At 34.0% G+C, this 2511-nt stretch overlaps 1 protein-coding gene across 1 annotated transcript; it reads right to left on the reverse strand.

Moving 5' to 3' along the window:
- Nucleotides 1-547: 547 nt before the first annotated feature.
- LOC111376939 lies at nt 548-1355 on the reverse strand. The gene is made up of 2 exons (XM_022999955.1): nt 1091-1355; nt 548-889 (listed from the first exon to the last, which is right to left on the reverse strand). Exons 1-2 carry the CDS (start codon nt 1338-1340, stop codon nt 762-764), a joined length of 378 nt encoding a protein of 125 aa, XP_022855723.1. The 5' UTR covers nt 1341-1355; the 3' UTR covers nt 548-761.
- Between the last annotated feature and the right edge of the window lie 1156 nt (nt 1356-2511).

Consider the following 2511-nt stretch of genomic DNA (forward strand, 5'->3'; position numbering starts at 1 on the left):
TATTATTTAATTTTACTTTATTTAATTTTTTTGAAAAAGAGAACAATATTGATCTTTGACCACAAAGAGGAAAAAAAAAAACATCAATATTTTTTAACCCTATTTGGCCCCTTATTTCTTAAAACTGTTTTTTCTCGAATTTGATTTCAACCACACATTTTATATGCGATTCACAAATTTTATTAATATTTCAATCAAAATTTCATCAACTTTTATCATAATTTACCAAAAATCTAAGCCATTCTTCATTGCATTTTTTCATGTTGTCTTTCTGTCTATTTCGCCGAGCAAGGCATGGGAAAAACATTTTCCACGATCTGATTATTTCCAAATACATATCATCAACTTCATTATCCGCCGTCTCCATGGCTGTCAAAAGCTTACATTCTCGAACATTAAGTGGATTGACTTGGGAAGAGATTTAGACAAATTTTCCAACAAGCAAAATAAAAGTTGACCAGAATATGCATTAATTTCTTAAACATAACGCAGTATAACCATTACCGAGTTTAAAAGGCAAAATAAAGAGAAGCTTGAACTCTACCTCTTAAGGTCACATAACATTTAAAAGCTTATTTTATTTATAAAGAATCGACTGGTCTTATACAGGATATTTCAAAATGAACAATGCTACATAGCACACAAATCATAAAGATACATCTGGTACTGTCAAAGAGGGCAATTTTAATACACACAAAACCAAGTTACAACACATACACGGCGAAGTCCATCTAAACATCATCTCTAGAGCCTGATTTGTTCTACTCGTGATGGCGCTGAGCAGGAGAATACACTGAAAGTGCTGATCCTGTCATGTATACTGAATGCTTGGCTATGCCTATGCTTTTCTTTGATGCCACCCACACCATCCAAAAGAATCCAATCCAACCTGATTCAGATATTACAAGAAATTTCAATCCTACACAATACATAAATCTTGAAGAAAAGAAAAAAAATATCTACATATTTTTATCTGATGACCGAGCACATCACATCACGTGAGAAAGAGACATGAAGTCTATTAGAAAGTTTCAATATTCCTAGATGAAAATAGAATAATGGGTAACCAAAAGAATACAAAAGAGGCTACCTGTAACTATAACAACGGCAAAGATGGCTAAAACTGTTGCGGAAGAAATGACGAGTACGGATACCATTAATGCCCCAATATAAATGGAAGCAACACAAGCAAAGAAAAGAGCCAAGAATCCTCCTGCTGCTGCTAAGGACATAAGAAGAGTAATGACAATGGCATTGATGGTAGCAGCAACAAAGAAAATCAGAAAGACTGTGAATCCTGTCAAGGTGAGAAGGGCAATTATCCCAACCTGCAGCAACATCAGTATTTCAGAGAAGAATATTGCAACAAATTCCTACTAAAGCAAAATCAATCTACTTAATTCAATAGGTTATTGCCCACATAACATGAGCATACCTAAACTAGTGCAAACGGAGATCAATTCTGGAAAATACATGGTATGAAAGCACAAGACAGGAAAAGATACATAGACAAAAACTCCTGTGTCTGCTCTTCATGTACTAATAGCAGATTAATAATATCAACATTTTAAGTACCCACTAGAGGCAGAAATTGCTATCCCGAAAGTACTTGAATTGTTAGTCTTGCAAATAAAGAGTCTCAACGAAGAAACTAGAGATATAATAATTGACTGCATTGATATCATCAAGGAATTAATTAGTGTAGAAGTGGAAAACTTTGTCCAAAGTATTGTCAATGACATGTTCAAGATATCAGAATCAGTGAAAGACAATCAGGAAGAAGAAGTATGGGAGGCTCCACAGATTCGCGAAGAGTATAAATGGCGGAGCCATCTAACGTTAACAGCAGAAGAGGTACATGAACTCTATAAGATGAGCATATCAAGTTGAAAGTAAATGGGAAGAATGGAGTTAATAGAAAAAGGATGTTTATGCCATTTGCCATGAGTGCAGATAGCAAACACTTTCAATATGATGAAAATGAATAGAAAGTCCAATAAGCAAGATGAAGAGCTGAAGATACTGACATTCCAAACCACAATACAAACAGCAACAAGCTAAACATCTTTATTTTTTTTTTTTAATCTAGGGGATAATGACATTCCAGATGTTTGAAATAAATAAAAATGACTGTAATTGCAAGTTTTATCAATTGTCAAGGAATTGGAGAGAATTGAGGCAGAAATATAATAGCCAGGTTGACTGACCATGTACTAAACTAGATTAGAAACATTTCAATATTTTGGGTTAATAACTCAGCTAGAGGAAAAACATTTCATGGTTTCAGTTCCTTCTTTTCTGACTGTATCAGATCTTCTAGCAACCACAGCATATATAACATTGAGGGTGTTGTTTCTATCTAGTTATTCATCGGGAAATCCAAACTTCATAAGAACAGAAAAAATTCACAAGAAATATACCAATCAGGAGCTTAGCACACTAAAAGTTACATAGTATTATTTACATGTCAGGCACTTTAAATTGATATGGTTTAGTACCATAAGCCCGGCC

Source organism: Olea europaea, unplaced genomic scaffold (assembly GCF_002742605.1).
Source record: "Olea europaea var. sylvestris unplaced genomic scaffold, O_europaea_v1 scaffold15826, whole genome shotgun sequence".
NCBI classification, from domain to species: domain Eukaryota; kingdom Viridiplantae; phylum Streptophyta; class Magnoliopsida; order Lamiales; family Oleaceae; genus Olea; species Olea europaea.

Excerpts from the sequence above, each read along its gene's own strand:
- LOC111376939 (XM_022999955.1), bottom strand. The coding sequence starts at position 1,340 with ATGTTGCTGCAGGTTGGGATAATTGCCCTTCTCACCTTGACAGGATTC. Across the intron at positions 890-1,090 it reads TGCCGTTGTTATAGTTACAG|GTTGGATTGGATTCTTTTGG; the intron begins GTAGCCTCTTTT and ends TATCTGAATCAG.